The sequence below is a fragment of the Carcharhinus amblyrhynchos genome, chromosome 27 (assembly GCF_965287045.1).
Source record: "Carcharhinus amblyrhynchos chromosome 27, sCarAmb.v2.hapA, whole genome shotgun sequence".
Lineage (NCBI taxonomy): Eukaryota > Metazoa > Chordata > Chondrichthyes > Carcharhiniformes > Carcharhinidae > Carcharhinus > Carcharhinus amblyrhynchos.
In genome coordinates, this window is record NC_137350.1 from 33730179 (window position 1) to 33745610 (window position 15432).

The window sequence follows — 15432 nt, forward strand, 5'->3', positions numbered from 1 at the left end:
GGTCAAAATCCTGGAACTCCATCCCTATCAGCATCACCATAAGACCATAAGGCCATAAGACATAGGAGAAGAATTAGACCACTCGGCCCATCGAGTCTGCTCTGCCATTCAATCATGGCCAATATTTTTCTCATCCCCATTCTCCTGCCTTTTCTCCATAACCCCTGATCCTCTTATTAATCAAGAACCTGTCTACCTCTGTCTGAAAGGCACGCAATGACCCGGCCTCCACAGCCTTCTGCCACAAAGAGTTCCATGGATTCACCACTCTCTGGATGAAGAAATTCCTCCTCATTTCTGTTTCAAAGGATCATCCCTTTAGTCTGAGGTTGTGCCTTCTGGTTCTAGTTTTTCCTATTATAGCATTCTGGGTGTACCTACACCACAGGGACTGCAGAAGCTCAAGCAAGCAGCTCACCACCACCTTCTCAGGGGGAACTGGGGGTGGGGCTAGCCAGCGACACCCACAACCCATGAAATAATAAAACAAAACACCCTTTTAGCCACATAATCATCTGCAGAACATTGACCACTTCTGCACTTACCTATGAATGCCACATATTTATCCATACCATTTCCACCCTCAGAGTTTATTATTCTGATACTTTCCTTCTCTAAACCGTCCCTGCACACCAACTTGTGAAAAACTCTTGCTACACACAGTCAATGGCTACAGAGCTTGAACATTGCTGAAAAAGGAGACATGCTATTGAAAACTTTTGGGGCAATTCTCCCAATCTGACCCGCTAATTCTTTTGGCGGGTCGCCCCGTGAGATGCGCACGTGCGCTGATTTGCGGGATCCGCGCATGCGTTCCTGACGTGTCTCCCACCACCAGAAATCCAGCACGGTCGGGATCACGCGGGAAACCGCCGGGAACGCCAGGCAAGCCATTTTAATCTATGTTTATTGTAATTTGAATGTCATTCTCTGATACAATGAGGCTCCACCTCCCCCGAGCTTTTAATAATAATCACAATTATGACCTCTGCATTGCAGCAAGGTGGGAGATTTGAGTCTGAACTTCTACCGAAAAAGCAATTGTGATTTACACCATTTTTCCCGTGAATTCAGCACTTAGAATTTTTTTGGGAGAATCGCCCCCTTTATCTTGCGCTCATCAGAACAGTTCAAAAAATTAACCAACAGTAAAGGGAACAATAATTTATACGGCATCAGTTGATAAGCGTACTCTGATTGGTAACTATGTTGCCATGGAGAATGCAGTAAAGAACAGTAAACTGCCAAGCTTTTGTTTCAAGTTCAGACCAAGCAGGACTACTCTGATTGGTCAAGTCATTGCCATAGTCCATGGGAAATGAACCAGGGAATGGCTGCCTCCCAAGCTTTAATTAGTTGGCAAAGGCATTCTTAATGAGGATACAGGAGATGGTAATGAATGCAAATAACATTCATGTCACTACATGGGGAGTTGATGGCCTAGTGGTATTATCGCTACGCTATTAATATAGGAAACTCTACTACTGTTCTGGGGACCTGGGATCAAATCCCACCACCGCAGATGGTGGAATTTGAATTCAATTAAAAAAAAGTCTAGAATTAAGAATCTAGTCATGACCGTGAAACCATTGTTGATTGTTGTAAAAACCCATCTGATTCACTAATATCCTTTAGAGAAGGAAATCTGCCGTCCTTACCTGGTCTGGTCTACATGTGACTTCAGAGCCACAGCAATGTGGTTGATTCTCAACTGCTCTCAGGCAAGCAGGGATGGATAATAAATGCTAGCCAGCCAGTGACATCCATGTCCCACAAATGATTTTTAAAAAATTAGTCTGCAGGATACCTGACCCACCATTTGGTAAATTACAAACTATCTTCTTGCTGGTGGGAAACTAATTTTTTGGCTCCTATTAAATTCTCTGTTCCCACTTGCCACGAAACCCGCTGTATAGTAAGGAAAACTCCACCTCAGGGGACTGCTTGCACCTGAAGGGGGTTGGGTCTCCAATGAGACTACCTGGAAGACCTCCTGCAGTGTCACATCCTGAGACTGAGATAACTAACCTTCAACAATCACAACCGCAACCATCTTTCCTTATGTGAGAGACATGACCCCAACCTTTCGCTCTCTTCCATCCCGATTTCCTTTGACTCCAGTTTTGCTTGGGCTCCAGACCTCCGTCAAAGGGTGCCTTGAGGAGGGCGACACGGCGGCACAGTGGTTAGCACTGCTGCTTCACAGCGCTAAGGACCCGGGTTCAATTCCAGCCCTTCTGTGTAGAATTTGCACATTCTCCCCGTGTCTGCATGGGTTTCCTCTGGGTGCTCCGTTTTCCTCCCACACTCCAAAGATACGCAGGTTAGGTGATTGACCATACTAAATTGCCCCTTGGTGTCCCAGGGTGTGTGGGTAGACAGATTAGCGGGGTAAATATATGGGGTTGCGGGGATAGGGCCTGAGTAGGATGCTCCGTCGAAGAACTGATGTAGACTCAATGGGACGAATGGCCTCCTTCTGCACTGTAGGGATTCTATGATTTAATGATTTCACTGGCAGTCATCCTCACCTTACGTCTGGACTTCAGTTCTTTTGTCCATGTTTGAACCAAGGCTGTAATGTGGTCAGGAGCTGAGTGACACTAGCAGAACCCAAACTGAGCATCAGGGAGCAAGTTATTGCTGAGTAAGTGCCACTTATTGCACTAATAATAACACTAACACCACTTTACTGATGATTGAAAGTAGATTGATGGGAAGGTAATTGCTGGGGTTGGAATTGTGCTGCTTTTTCTGTACAGGACATACTTCAGCAATTTTCCACATTGCCGGATAGATGCCATTTCTTAACATCACATGGAGTGAATCAAATTGGCTGCAGACTGACATCTGTAATGCTGGGGGCTTCTGGAAGAGCCTGAGATGGATAATCCACTTGGCACTTCTGGCTGAAGACTGTTGCAAATGCCTTATCTTTTGCACAGATGTACAGGGCTCCTCCATCATTGGGGATATTTATGGAGTCTCCTCCTCCAGCGAGTTGTTTAACTGTCATTCACGACTGGATGTGGCAGGACTGCAGAGCTCAGATCTGATCCATTGGTTTTGGGATCGCTTACCTCTGTCTATTGCTGGCTGCTTATGCTGTTTGGCATGCGTCTGGTTGTCGCTTCACCAGGTTAACACCTAATTTTTAGATATGCCTGGTGCTACTCCTGCCGTGTCCTCTTGCTCTTTTGGCATGAATTTAGCATGGCCAATGCACATCCAACTAGCACATCTTTGAACTGTGGGGGACCTGGAGAATTGGTGCAGACTCAATGGGCCGAATGGCCCCTTTATCAATTGTAGGAATTCTGTGGCAGTCGGCTTTTACTTGTTGTTGACCAGAACACAGAGAACTCACTCCCTGCTACTTTCCGAATAATGGCAATGGATTTTCACTCCTTCACACCACCTTCTCCCTTGTTCCCCAAGCAGTTAATCTCAGCCCCCAACTTTTCCCTGATCAACTTGCTGCTCCCCATCTTCCAGCATGAAATCCTCCAAACCTCAGTCTAAAGTCTTGTCCAAAAGGACAACCTCCCAAGCAACACTCCACATCCCCGTCCTTGAGTTTCAGCTGAGCTTGGCTCTCGTGTGCGTGTGTGTGTGCGTGGTTCATAAGAACATAAGGAATAGGAGCAGGAGTAGGCCATCTAGCCCTTCGAGCCTGCCCCGCCATTCAATAAGATCATGGCTGATCTGAAGTGGCTCAGTTCCACTTTCCCGCTTTTTCCCCATAACCCTTAATTCCCTTGTCTGTCAAAAATCTATCTACCCATGTCTTAAATATATTTAGCGAGGTAGCTTCCACCACTTCAACGGGCAGAGAATTCCAGAGATTCACCACCCTTTGAGTGAAGAAGTTCCTCCTCAGCTCTGTTCTAAACTGCCCCCCCCCCCTTATCTTGGGGCTGTGCCCTCTAGTCCTGCTGTCCTTTCTGAGCGGGAAGAATCTCTCTACCTCTACCCTATCCATCTCCTTCATTATCTTATACATCTCTATAAGATTCCCCCTCATCCTTCTAAACTCCAACGAGTACAGACCCAGTCTATTTAGTCTCTCTTCACAGTCTAACCCCCTCATTGGTTCAAAGATACATGTAAGATACAAAGATACATTGGTTCAAAGATACATCTCTTCCCCAGAGTGCCATCAACTAAAGCAAAGGCTATATTTGAAAAGCTCAATTACTTTCAACTAATGATCTGTCGTTACCTAATTAAATTTCTTCCTGATTTACTCCCATGACTTTGGTATTACTAATGAGGCCAGCATCATATAGGCCATCCCTAAGTATCATGAGAAGGTGATAATGGCTCCTCTGAACTACTGATAAGAAATTCGATATTATTGAGTGATTTGCTAAATCACTGTATAGAACAGTTAAAAAGTAACTGCATTGGTGTCACATAGGTATCAAACCAAGTATGGACAATGACTTTAAAAAAAATGAGAATTGGACAATACCATAGTCATTTTCACTGATACCAACTTTTATTCCCACACTGTGTAAGCTGAATTCATATCCTATGACTTTGCTGAGATTTGAACTCATGTTCTTGAGATTATCAGTCTAGGCCTCTAGTAACATCACAGTGCCACAGTTCATTTGTTTATTTATGAGCGCCACAAGTAGGCTGACATTAACACTGCAATGAAGTTACTGTGAAAATCCCCCAGTCACCACACTCCGGCGCCTGTTCGGGTACACTGAAGGAGAATTTAGCACGGCCAATGCACCCAACCAGCATACCCCTCAGACTGTGGGAGGAAACGGTAGCACACGTTGGAAACCCACGCAGACACGGGGAGAACATGCAGACTCCACACAGACAGTGACCCAAAGTGGGGATCAAAGCCAGGTCCCCAATGCTGTCATAGAATCATAGATTCCTACAGTGCAGAAAGAGGCCCTTCAGCCCATTGAGTCTACACCGACCACAAATCCATCCAGGCCCTACCCCATATCCCTATATATTTTACCCGCTAGTTCCTCTAATCTACGCATCTCAGGACGGACACCAGGGGCAATTTTTTAACGTGGTCAACCAACCTAATCCACATATCTTTGGACTGTGGGAGGAAACTGGAGCACCTGGAGGAAACCTCTGCCGACACAAGAAGAATGTGCAAACTCCACATAGACAGTGACCCAAGCCGGGAATCGAACCCAGGTCCCTGGAGCTGTGAAGCAGCAGTGCTAATCACTATGCTACCATGCCACCTTGAGAGTTGACCCAATCTCTCCTCATACAACAATCCCGCCACCCCAGCTATCAGTCTGGCATTGCCTTAACACAGCCAGCTACAGACTAACATCCTTAGTGCGGCATGGTGGCCCAGTGGTTAGCACTGCTGCCTCACAGTGCCAGGGACCCAGATTCAATTCCCAGCTTGGGTCACTGTCTGAGTGGAGTTTGCACGTTCTCCCCTGTGTCTATGTGGGTTTCCTCCTGGTGCTCTGGTTTCCTCCCACAGCCCAAAAATGTGCGAGTTAGGTGGATTGGCCATGCTAAATTCCCTCTTAGTGTCTGGGGGACTAGCTGGGGTAAACATATAGGGATAGGGCCTGGGTGGGATTGTGGTTAATGCAGATTTGATGGGCTGAATGGCCTCCTTCTGCACTGTAGGATTCTATGATACTTTGACTGCACCCTTGATATTATCTTTACCCAAAACCAGAAAACGACATCTGACATTCGACTGTGAGTTTTTAATCTAAGATAAAGGCAAAATACTGCAGATGCTGGGATCTGACACATGAACAGGGTCATCCAGACTCAAAGCATTGGCTCGAATCTCTCTCCAAACATGCTGTTAGGTATGCTGAGATTTTCCAGCGTTTTCTGTTTTTGTTTGTGAATTTTTAACCTGTTGCTTCCTATCAGTTACCCTTAGTTTGTCTGTGTGTTATTCATGGTTCAGTTGGGAGCACCCTCACCGGAGTCAGAAGGCTGTGGATTCAGGATGCACCCCAGAGATCCAGACACTCGAGCGCAAAACTCTAGGCTGCCTCTCTAGTGCACAGTAAGCGCATGATCGGAGAATTCATCATTCAGACGAGACATTAAACAGAGGTAGGTGTAAAATGAACCCCACAGCACTATCTTGAAGAACCGGGGGAGTCAATATTTATCCTTCAATCCTCACCTGATGAAGGGGCAGTGTTCCAAAAACTTGTGCTATCAAATAAATCTGTTGGACTTTAATCTGATGTTGTGAGACTTCTTACTCTGCCCACGCCAGTCCAACACCAGCATCTCCACATTATCTCTCAATCAACAAATAACTTAAATATCATCACATGACCTGTTACCACATCACATTGAGGTTTGTGTGAACTTGCTGGTGGTCATGTGTCCCGCATTAGAGCAGTAACTATACTTCAAATATAATTTATTCAGTGTAAATGACTTTGGGGTGTATTGAAGTTATGAAAGGCACTACATAAATACAAGTTACTTTGTGTGTAAACAGGCATCTCTGAATGACTTGACCAATATCGGTCTGGAAGACAATGGATGAGAATTTCCAGCCACTTTTGCACCAAGACCAGCAAATCCCACCTGAGGTTAATGGGTCCATTACATGGTCCCCCACCCAAACCCCAGCCCATTACGATTCCTGTGGCAAGCAGGATGGGAAAAATTTCACCCCATGTTTCTCCAAACTCTCATCGTCCGGAGAGAATGGAGCAAAACTGACCTCTTGATGGTGTTGGCACTCCTGGATTTGTGTGCTTGTTTGAAAATCAACAAAGAAGAGATTGCTCAACCCTGTTTTAATGCAGACTGTGTCTCTCTGATCTGACGCTGGAATAGAACATGATGCCAAGTTCCCCAGGTTGGATGTGAAATGATCCTTACACAGGGCATGCTGTCTATTGCAATAACCTCCTCGTGTTGGTGAGTAAAGCAGGCTTGGGAGGGAAAAAGTGATTGGGTCTATGATGGCTCACCACCACTGGAGATCTCCTCGTGTCTCTTTTAGATCTGTTGTAGACTAGCTGATAGCCAACATTTGCCAAATTTTAATGTTGCCCTACCATTCTAATTGGCACCCCAATGCAATGTCTCAGCAACTGCACTGTTCCACAATTACACTGTAAGGCAAGTGCATTGTTATGGTCAGATGATAAGTTTAGTTTAGTTCATTTATTAATATCACAAGTAGGCTTCCATTAACACTGCAGTGAAGTTACTGTGAAAATCCCCTAGTCGCCACAATCCGGCGCCTGTTCGGTTACACAGGGGGTGAATTTAGCATGGCCAATGCACCTAATCAACACACCTTTTGGACTGTGGGAGGGAACTGGAGCAACCAGAGGAAACCCATGCAGACACGGGGAGAACGTGCAAACTCTACACAGACCCAAGCCAGGAATCAAACCGTGGCCCAATGAGGCAGCAGTGCTAACCACTGTACCACCGTGCCACCCTAAGCACTGGCTCATGTAAAAATGGACACAGACAGAACACTGGGGTATGGAAGGACTGAATGAGTCTGTCACTCTACTCAGCCATCAGAAGAATAAACCTGCCTAAGGAAACAGGCTAGTGTTAGACTCATTTTTTGATGGAGTTAACATGGTAGAAGGCAAATAAGATGGGACTCTCATTCGTTGCCATCCAGCAGTTCTAAATTTCTCTTTGTCTTGTTACCAACCTTCACGTAATAGTGAAGCTATTTATGTTGGGATTCTTTTCCCTTATGCTGTTCAGCAAGTTTGAGTCATATAGCCCTAATCACCACGATGGCCATGATATACGTTGTTCGTGAGAGGAAATTGACATGTTTATGGGAAGGGAGAATTATTTTTAAGTTTATTCATTAGTGTCACAAGTAGGCTTACATTAACACTGCAGTGAAGTTACTGTGAAAATACCCTAGTTGCCACACACCGGCACCTGTTCAGGTACACTGAGGGAGAATTTAGCACGGCCAATGCATCTAACCAGCACGTTTTTCAGACTGTGGGAGGAAACCGAGCACCTGGAGGAAACCCATGCAGACACGGGGAGAACATGCAGACTCTGCACAAACAGCCACCTAAGGCAGGAATCAAACCCGGGTCCCTGGCGCTGTAAGGCAGCAGTGCTAACCATTGTGCTACCGTGCCACCCATGTACCCAATTGTGGATGGAAACACAGAGTAACTTGGCATGTGTTTAACAGAGGTCAGATTCTGCTCCCTGGCCCTATGGACATTGAGGGCTGCTGGTTGGAAGCTGGGATCAAGAGGAAGTGGTACAACAGAGTGTGGGTACTTCTATTGGACCCATGCTACTCTGGTACATTATCATAGTGGCAGTCATAGAGTCAGAGAGGTTTACAGCATGGAAGCAGGCCCTTCGGCCCAACTTGTCCATTTCGCCCTTTTTTTTGAAAACCTCAAGCTAATCCCAATTGTTCGTGTTTGGCCCATGTCCCTCTGTACCCATCATACCCATGTAACTACCTAAATGTTTTTTAAAAGATAAAATTGTTCCCGCCTCTACTACTGCCTCTAGCAGCTTGTTCCAGAAACTCACCACTCTCTGTGTGAAAAAATTGCCCCTCTGGACACTTGTATCTCTCCCCTTTCACCTTAAACCTATTCCCTCTAGTTTTAGACTCTTCTACCTTTGGGAAAAGATATTGATTATCTACCTTGTCTATGCCCCTCATTATTTTATAGACCTCTATAAGGTCACCCCTCAGCACCACAGAAAATAGTCCCTGTCTATTCAATCCATTAAGTCCCAGTAGCATCCGAATGAATCTTTTCTGCATTCTTTCTATTCAATAATATCCTTTCTATAATAGGGTGACCAGAATTGCACACAGTATTCCAAGTGTGGCCTTACCAATGTCTTGTACAACTTCAGCATGACGCCCCAACTCCTGTGTACAATGTTCTGACCGATGTAACCAAGCGTGCCGAATGCCTTCTTCACCACTCTGTCCATCTGTGACTGCACTTTCAAGGAACTATGAACATATACCTCTACATCTCTTTGTTCTGTAACTCTTCCCAATGCCCCATTAACTGAGTAAGTCCTGTCCTGGTTTAATCTACCAAAATGCATCACCTCACATTTGTCTAAATTAAACTCCATCTGCCATTCGTCAGCCCACTGGCCCAACTGATCAAGATCCCATTGCAACTGGAGATAGCTTTCTTCACTGTCCACTATGCCACCAATCTTGGTGTCATCTGCAAACTTACTAACCAAATCCCCACTTACTAACCATGCCAGTCAAAGAACACAGGGACAGAGCAGCCTACCCACTCTTCCAGCTGCAGTCTGTCGGAAACTGTAGAAATGTGTCTGAAGGTAACGATCAATGGGGCAGGTCAAAAACAAAATTGCAAACTTTGAAGAGATCTGAATGTTGGTTTTGTACCTAATCAGCATTTGCATTTGGACATAGCTTGCAAGAAAGTAAACCGGTTGAGAAACAACAAAAGGATGTCTCACCATTGAACGGATGATGATGCAATATCGTAGTAAATCTTCGCACAGCCTGTTAGTTTCTTTTGCCAGAAGTCCTGCACCTGACTAAATAAAATAAAAGTTTTGTTAACAGGAAGATCCGCGTCGCAGGTGTGTAATCACTAACTTAGTACATACAGTATTGTGGGGAATTCACATTGTAAACTGTAACCCTGAACTCTCAATTCCCAGGGGTTCCGGGCAAAGCTATTGTGGGAGCACAGTGAAGTGGAAAGGAATGTTGATGATTCAATGCTTCATAAATTCAGCTGGCTTGTGGGAGTCTCTTCTGCCATCTTGGATTACATGGGATGGGCAGCTAACAAGCACAAAATGGCTTCTTCAAGGGAGAAGAACAACTCGGGACTGTGGAAACTCTTCTGGTGCCTTAACGATTGGACTTTATGCTAATTTCGGTCAGGCGGCATTATAACTGGCAATGGTTACTTGAAGGTGGCAGCTGAGGGCAGCAAGTACCACTGGGACTGTTACTTCCCAACATGGTTCAGTGCCTCGAGGGGATATAAACAACAGAAGTAAAAGCAAGAGGACTAAATAAGCCACAAATGTCATATTGCACCTGCTCAACACATCACTTCATACCACAATGATAGTCCATAGATTTAAAGTATTTCAATACATTGCCATGAGTGAACATACAGAGGGTGAAATTGAATAAAGTCAATAGAATTGAATATTGGGGAGATCTATAACATATGGGCAACACTCTTCAGTCTCTTGGGTCTCTGCCAATGTCCAATTCTCAGGAGGCTAAGGAAATTTGGCATGTCCACTATGACTCTCACCAATATTTACAGATGCATCATAGAAAGCATCCTTTCCTGATGTATCAAAGCTTGGTAGGTTTTGGCTCCTGCTCTGTCCAGGACCGCAAGAAACTACAAAGGGTTGTGAACGTAGCCCAGTCCATCACTCAGACCAGCCTCCATCTACACTTGATCCAGCTACACTTCCCGCTGCCTCAGAAAAGCAGCCAGTATAATCAAGGAACCCACGCACACGGGACATTCTCTCTTCCATCTTCTCCTGTCGGGAAAAGGATACAAAAGTCTGAGATCACGTACCAACTAACTCACGAGCAGCTTTTTCCGTGCTGCCATTAGACATTTGAATGGACCTACCTCACATTAAGCTGATCTTTCTCTAACCCTAGCTATGACTGCAACACTATATTCTGCACCCCTTTCTTTCCTTTTCCTCTATGTACTCTACGAACAGTATGTTTTATCCATATATCACACAAGAAATAATACTTTTCACTATATCCCAATATGTGATAATAATAAATCCAATCAAATTTAATCTTAAGCTTGTGTATTTAGGCATTTTTGTATCTGATTGGAATCATTCCAGTTGAATTAATTGCTCACCATAACAAGTTTTTAAATAATATTTACTTTCTATGATACATCGTAATAAAGAAGATGAGTTGGCAGTAAGATATGCAGGTTAGGTTGATTGTCCAGTTAAATTGCCCATTAGTGTCCAGGAGGTTACCAGGGTAAATACATTGGGTTACGGGAAGAGGGTCTGGGTGGGGTGGATAATAACCTCCGAAAGACATGCTGGTTAGGTGCATTGGCCATGCTAAGTTCTCCATCAGTTTGTTCCTGAACAGGTGCGGGAGTGTGGCGACTAGGGAATTTTCACAGCAACTTCATTGCAGTGTTAATGTAAGCCTTCTTGCACACTCCAAAGCTGTGTGGGTTAAGTTGATTGCCCATGCAAAATTGCCCCTTAGTGTCAGGGGACCAGCAGGGTGAATACATGGGGTTACAGTAAAAGGACCTGGGTGGGATTGCTGCCAGTGCAGGCTCAATGGTCCGAATGGCCTCCTTCTGCATTGTAGGGAATCTACGACTACCACAAAAAGTAGTTGAGGCCAAAACGTTGTGTGATTTGAAGAAGAAATTAGATATAGCTCTTGGGGCTAAAGGGATCAAGGGATATGGGGGGAGGGTGAGGTGAGGGAGGGGAAGGTGGGGTCAGAGTATTGAATTTGATGGTCAACCATGATCAAAATGAATGGTGGAGCAGGCTCAAAGGGCCTAATGGCCTTCTCCTGCTTCTTTTTTCAAGGCTTCTACGTTGAATTTCTTTGGCCTTTTACCAATAGGGTGGTTGGTCCAATTCCAGATCGTGGTGAGCATGTGCTTCCTGGAAGCTTTAGAAGCCATTTGGTACCAGAAACTTAGGAATTTTGTGGACAAATGTCGATCCTGTAAAACCAATAACTTCCTCAGACAATAGACATTAGGGCGATGAAGCATTTGAAAGGAAACTAAACCAGTCTGTCACAAAACAAAACAGAAGTATGAATGAGTTGTGAGAAAGAGAAATGGAAGATAGTCACATCACACTTTGAAATGGGATTGAAATTGTAGAAAGCGGGTGACTAAATATTGATCCTTCCGAGATGTTCACTTACAAGCCCCCATTCCTACTGACCCGTTCTAGCAATAAATTTTCTTCCGGTTTTTCTCCCCTTCAAACTTTCCGTGTAACTATCAGTGCTGTGGATGTGGAGCTGCTGGCATTGGACTGGGGTAAGCACAGTAAGAAGTCTCACAACACCAGATTAAAGTCCAATAGGTTTATTTGGAATCACGAGCTTTTGGAGCATTGCTCCTTCATCAGGTGAGCGGAGAGGTAGGTTTCACAAACACGGCACATATACACAAAGATGCAACTGGGCTTGCAAAATCTTACTAACTGTCCTGGTTTGAGGCAATTCACACCTCTTTAACCTGTGATTACCGCTCTCCCCACTCACACTGTCTGTACCTGTAAAGATTTGATTACCAGTAAAGACTCACATTTCAACCATTATCTTGCAATTGTGTCTTTGTCTATATATGCCGTGTTTGCGAAACCTACCCCTCCACTCACCTGATTAAGGAGCAGTGCTCCAAAAGCTCATTATTTCACATAAGCCTATTGGACTTTAACCTGGTGTTGTAAGACTTCTTACTGAATCAGCACTGTGGTCAGCGCTCCCAAACTCTAAGGATCAAACATTGCGCCATTTCCCCAGAAGGGATGAGAAAATTCCAACCCATGTTTCCCAAACTCTCATCACCTGGAGAGAATGAAGCAAAACTGGCCTCTTGATGGTGTTGTCACCAAGTGGCACTCCTCGAGTTGTGTGCTTGTTTGAAAATCAAGAAAGAAGTGATTGCTCAACCCTGTTTTTATGCAGACCATGTCTCTCTGATCTGATGCTGGAATAGAACATGATGCCACCTTCTCCAGGTTAGATGTGAAATGATCCTTACACAGGGCATGCTGTCTATTGCAATAATCTCCTCGTGGGTGAAGGTAGCAGGCTTGGGAGGGAATAAGTGACTGGATCCATGGTGGCTCACCACCACTGGCGATCTCCTCGAGGAGATATAAACCACAGAGGGAAAAGCAAGAGGATTAAATGGGCCACTAATGTCGTATTGCACCTGTTAAACACATCACCTTATACCACAGTGATAGTTCATAGGCTTAAAGTATTTCAATACTTTGCAATGAATGAATACATGATGGGTGAAATTGAACTAAGTTAATAGAATTGAATATTGAGGGAAATCTGTAACACGTGAGCAACACTATTCAGTCTCTTGCATCCCTGCTGAGGGAAAATTTTCAATTGGCTAAGATAATTTGGCATGTCCACTATGACTCTCACCAATATTTACAGATGCACCATAGAAAGCATCCTTTCCTGATTTATCAAAGCTTGGTATGGCTCCAGCGCTGACCATGGCCGCAAGAAACTACAAAGGGTTGTGAATATAGCCCAGTCCATCACTCAAACCAGCCTCCCATCCATTGACTTCGTCTACACTTCCCGCTGCCTTGGAAAAGCAGCCAGCATAATTAAGGAACCCAAGCTCTCCAGACATTCTCTCTTCCATCTTCTTCCGCTGGGAAAAGGAAACAAAAGTCTGAGATCACATACCAACTAACTCACGAATAGCTTCTTCCCTGCTGTCATCGGACTTTTAAATGAACCTACCATACATTAAACTGGTTTTCTCTACACCGTAGCTATGATTATAACACTATATTCTGCACCCTCTCCTTTCCTTCTCTTCTATGTACGCTATGAACGGTATGTTTTGCCTATACAGTGTGCAACAAACAATACTTTTCATTGTATCCCAATACATAATAATAATGCTTAAATTTGCGTACAAAGGCATTTTTATATCTGACTGGAATCATTGCAGTGAATTAATTGTCCCATGTTAATCAGTTTTTAAATAGACTTTACTTTTTATGATACACAGTAATAAAGAGGCTTGTTCAAGGTGAGTTGCCAGTAAGAAGTGAAGGTTAGGTTGATTGCCCATGCTAAATTACCCCTTAATGTCTGGGAGATTTGCAAGGTAAATACATGGGGTAATGGGAATAGGGCCTGCATGGGATTGTTGTCAGGCTAGATGGGCAGAACGGCCCCCTTCTGAACCATAGGGATTCTATGATCCTGTGATTCCAGTACTAGGATTGTGAGGGTGTTGCTGGTTTTATTATGCTGATGGAAAACTGTGCTGCCTATGAACTAACTGGAACTTGCAAGGGCAGGTTATTGTGTGACATGCCTGATTGGTTAGATATTTTCCTGCACATTTCACCTCAAGTGTTTTGCCTTAAAATTGCTGAAAGCATGATTGATAAAGGAGCAAGAGGCATGTGACGTTAGTGAAGAATGAGACCAATAGCGTACCCCTTTAATGACTTTGATTTAAGGATTGAGAATGAAGAGAACAGAGGAGCAATTGAGAATGAATATGAATTAGAGTGGGGGAATTCAATGTCAAATCAAGAGATGGAAAGAGGAAGCAATAAAGAGGAAAAGAAAGAGAATAAAATTTAAATTTTACATTTTTGATATCTCCAGTAACAATTCAGTGTCTGAAGAACTGTTCACTTCCCAGGCCAGAGGGGGTTGATAGGCAGTCATTGTAAAGCTGAGAAGTTATCAATTACTCTCTCTACCTCTATGAATTACTCACCCTAGAATTCTGCAGTGAGGTTACTAGACAACTGATGCACAAATGCAGCAAATTCATGAACATTATGTGGATACTGTTGTTGCGAAGCTCATGGAGCAACACCAATCATCCAGCAATTTGTCACTAGTCACAATTCAGGGGTATCTCTTCCTCCTTGCTGACTAATTTGCACAGTTATCAAAAGCAGCCCAGGCCATTCACAAAGAGTCATAGAGGTTTACAGCATGGAAAAGGAACTTTGGCCCAACTTTTGTGCCCTTTTTTTTAAAACCCTTAGTCCCAATTGCCCGTGTTTGGCCCACATCCCTCTATACTAATCTTACTTATGTAGCAGTCTATACTTGTTGTTAAAAGACAAAATTATACCCACCTCTACTACTACCTTTGGCAACTTGTTCCAGACACTCACTACCCTCTATGTGAAAAAATTGCCCCTCTCGACACTTTAATCTCTTTCCCCTCACTTTAACATATACCCTCTAGTTTTAGACTCCACTACCTTTGGGAAAAGATATTGACTATCTAGCTGATCTGTGCCCCTTACTATTTTGTAGACCTCTATAAGATCACCCTTGAGCCTTCTATGCTCCAGAGAAAGAAGTCCCAGGAGCATCCTAGTAAATCTTTTCTGCACTCTTTCTAGTTTAATAATATCCTTTCTATAATAGGGTGACCAGAACTGTACACAGTGTTCCAAGTGTGGCCTTACTAATATCTTGTACAACTTCAACAAGACGTCCCAACTCCTGTATTCAATGTTCTGACCAATGAAACGAAGCATGTTGAATGCTTTCTTCACCACACTGTCCACCTGTGACTCCACTTTCAAGGAGCTATGAACATGTATCTCTTTATTCTATAACTCTTCCTAATGGTCTACCATTAACTGAGTAAGTCCAGCCCTGGTTCAATCTATCAAAAT

The 15432-nt window shown here is 44.0% G+C and overlaps 1 protein-coding gene across 1 annotated transcript in view; it reads right to left on the reverse strand.

The window, feature by feature from the left end:
• LOC145359041 (alpha-2,8-sialyltransferase 8F-like) overlaps nucleotides 1–15432 on the reverse strand; it is a 61467-nt gene that overhangs the window by 31597 nt on the left and 14438 nt on the right. Inside the window, exon 3 of the mRNA XM_080213395.1 lies at nucleotides 9469–9549. Within this exon, the coding sequence (XP_080069521.1) occupies nucleotides 9469–9549 (81 nt within the window). The remainder of the gene's footprint in view (nucleotides 1–9468; nucleotides 9550–15432) is intronic.